A 3,643-nucleotide genomic window follows, 5' to 3' on the forward strand; every position below is an offset into this window, starting at 1 on the left:
CCTTGATGACACTTTTAAATGCTCTTGGTTTTCTCTTAACCATCTTCATGAGACAGTCACTTATGATGCTTTTTCATTATACATCTTCACAAATGCAGAGCACTTATAAGGTGAGGAACTAAAGTTCTGAAAGAAAACTATTTAGTGAGGGTGCATCTAAAATTGTGTGTTTTGAAAATGAATTAAAATATAGACTAACACCCTTCCAAAATTATACTGGTTTTAGAAATCAAATGGTGTAAATGTCTAAAGCCACATGGAAGGAACTATAGTTCACAGATCCAGCCTGCCTCGTATGAGCAGGGGATGTCATTCCACGTATTTAGAGAGACAACTTCATTGAGATAAACAGCACAGTCTTCATCTTTATGAGCATCATTGGGTTCTCCTTTCCTCCAGTATCTGGAATTAACACACAACACACAGAATACAGCACACAGATTCCAACACAGATTACAGCTCACATATTACAGCATTTTAATTTGTTTTAACCACAAAATGGCACCAGTGCATAACAGCATCCTTGAGATTGTTTTCAGTGAGTTAATCCACCTTGCATGCCATTGAAAAATGACCACAGGTTGTTAGAAAATAAAGTGTATGGGTGTAGTCTACACTCACAAATGTGTGAACCGTCATGAAAATAGGGAAGGTTGTTTTACTCACACAGTGGTTAGTCGTGACCCATCCACCCACTTCCAGTTCCCCTCTGTTTGTGCATCACTGAGACCAATCCAGGTATATATGTTTGCCTCTTTAATGAACTCCTGGAGGGAAGGAAAATATCATTAGAATAAGGAGATTTGTGCTGATAGTGTATACATATAATCTAGATTACTCAGTCTATAGAATGTAGTTGAATTAGGAGATTTCTAGCAGATCTGAGGGTCTTCTCTCCACTCCCCTTACCTGCTCCTCTCTGCTATTTATGATCACCAGATCTGCTCCCATCTCTCTACAGTACTGCCTGCTCTCAGCCCAGTTCTTTCTCCCATTAGAAAAGTAGTAATAGCTGCTTCCAAATTTCTTCCAACCTTTAAAACACCTCTCTTCAAAAAGAAAGACAGTGAAGAGTGGTGTGACTGTGATCTATTTCAGTGCTGTTTCATTTACAACTGTCTTTTAGCAAATAATGCATTTTCATCAGTAAGTGTATATTTTCCATTGTGGTACTACTAATTCTATTCATCCTCACCCAGTTTTTGCTGAATTGCATCTCTTTCCATAGTGAGGTTATCATAACTGCTCTGTAATTGGTCTCTCTCTAAAGTCAAATTATTGTTAATGTCCAGTAGTCGGTCTCTCTCCTTAGTCATGTTGTCATAGCCTCTCTGTAACTGGTCTCTGCCTGAATCGTGTTTTATTCCCAGGCCGATGATAACAGCCAGTAGGAGAACACACAGCAGCCCCAAACACACTGCAGCTGGGTTTCCAGAGCATGCCTGCCTCCCCTCAGATGCAGCCTCATAGCCTGGGAGAATTACAACAGCAAAATGGTTAGACCTCCTCTACTGCTTTTCAGATTCTACTGCAATGGTACAGTACTATTCAAAAGTCTGGACACACCTACTCTTTGTTTATTTTTCATATTTTCTCCTTTAAAACAAAACAGGGACGGTATCACACCAATGAAATAACACATATGTGATTATGCTATGATAAATATTGTCTATTGTAGAGTTTGCATCATTTGAAGTAACTTTCCTATACTTTGATGGTGGTGAGAGAGTTCTGAAGAAAACTATTTGCTGAGGGTGCATCTCTTTTAAAAATGATTTTATATATAGGTTATTTTATGTGGCAGAAACTTCAGGTAATACTTCCTCTTTCCTTCTTAACCCACAACTTCTGTCTATTAGAAGCCTGAAATGTTGCTTTGTTTTTAAAAACATCATGTTCCAGTTGTCTGCATTGCAGATGTATTTCAATCTACATCAGACAAAATCTAAAACACACTTTTAATGATTTAAGTGTTGTAATAGTTCTTTGATGATTTAAATGTTTTAATACTTTTATTTACTTTTATCTAAAAACAATTCTTTTTTTTCTGCTGCAGCACAACCAAACATTTCAACCATTCATTTCTTATGTTTTATTAAATCTTGTCAATTTTTTGAAGATGCACATTATTAGGGAACTAAATTAGAAATTAGGCAACTAAAAAATATAGTTAATTGTCTCTTTGGTTACAGAGGGATATAGATCCTAAATATTCCTCACTTTGTTCTGCCTTTGATTCGGTGGTTGATCTGAATATTTACCTCGTTTCTGTAATTTAGTGTCCTGGCAGGATCTCTCATGCACTCTTGGCTGGTTCTTGTAGTCATCTATGTTTGTATAGATGCTCTCAGGGTCTACATATTTGTTATCCTCCTCCATGATGATAATCGCTGTTAGATGTGGGTTCCAAGGCTTCTGTGGGAAGGTTCGTTAGGATCATATCATGTGACACTGAATGAGCTTCTGATTATTTTATGAAAATGAGGGAACAACATTGATCTGTGTGCCTCGACCACATCTAGGACTTCTATATGTTCTCTGTATATATAGGTTTAGGTGTACCTCAGCAGAAAGAGAGAATACATTATTAGGCGTGTCCAGGTATGAGGGTGTGTAAATTAGGGAACTATAGTGTGCAGTAATGGACTCCAGCAGATCTAGCTATGGTAGCACAGCTAAAAGGAAAGAGCCAGAAGGAACCACAGGCATAAGGGCACCCTGGAACATCAGCACTCCACCACTCTGTCAACAAACTTGAGTGACAAAAGAGAGGTGAAGTGACAGCATCATAACATCCTCAACATGGGCAGTGGTAGCTTAGTGGTTAAAGTATTTGACTAGTAATAGAGTCACTTGACTAGTTTGCCAGTTTAAGCCCCACTGCTGCCAAGGTTCCAGTGTTGGGTCCCTTAGCAAGGCCCTTAACTCTCAATTGCTCATGTTGCACTCATCATAAGTCACTTTGGCTAAAAGTGGTAACTAAATGCTATAAATAGACAATTTCAAGAACCTCCCAGTTTACTATAACTCTCAATGCCCATGGACCCCCAGATATACACCTTTACCTAAGATGGGAAGTAGTTAAAAAAATGCCTGACCGTAAAAAAAAATTTCAGCCTAGCCTTAAATATTGACACTGTGTCTAAATATTGAACATTCACAGGAAGGTTATTCCATAGTGTGGGAGCTTTATGGTAAAAGGCTATGCCCCTTCCAGTAGATGTTCCATCATTAAAGGTGTCAGCTTGTTTAGTCGCTCATTTAATTACTAAAAAATTATTAACAGGTGATGCTACGAAGTAGTTAACTTGAGTTTAGATAGAAAGAACTTTGTTGTTCCCGACTGGCATTAATGGCAGGTGATTATGTATAATATCAAATCCAAGCCAATCCATGTGATTATATAGACTCAGTAGTTCAAACACATCTGTGAGTCATGGGCACCAGTGATGGTTCTGCAAAATCTGATATTAACGACTAGCAAAGCTACTCATTTATTCTGTGTTCTGTGTTCATTCTGTAGTCTTTAACTGTGATACACCTGCCATAAACTGACATTACTTTATATCCAAGAAGAAGAAATTGCTGGAAAGCTGCTGATGGCTTAAGGCAATGAATTCAGTAACAATTTCTCAGGATTTAA

The 3,643-nt window shown here is 37.9% G+C and overlaps 1 protein-coding gene across 1 annotated transcript; it reads right to left on the bottom strand.

Annotated features, from left to right (window-relative positions):
• Positions 1–266: 266 nt before the first annotated feature.
• On the bottom strand, positions 267–2,379 carry LOC113568909 (CD209 antigen-like protein C). The gene is made up of 5 exons (XM_035525976.1): positions 2,262–2,379; positions 1,196–1,471; positions 910–1,049; positions 667–767; positions 267–402 (listed from the first exon to the last, which is right to left on the bottom strand). Exons 1-5 carry the CDS (start codon positions 2,377–2,379, stop codon positions 267–269), a joined length of 771 nt encoding a protein of 256 aa, XP_035381869.1.
• Positions 2,380–3,643: the final 1,264 nt, after the last annotated feature.

Source organism: Electrophorus electricus, chromosome 5 (genome assembly GCF_013358815.1).
Source record: "Electrophorus electricus isolate fEleEle1 chromosome 5, fEleEle1.pri, whole genome shotgun sequence".
Taxonomy (NCBI): domain Eukaryota; kingdom Metazoa; phylum Chordata; class Actinopteri; order Gymnotiformes; family Gymnotidae; genus Electrophorus; species Electrophorus electricus.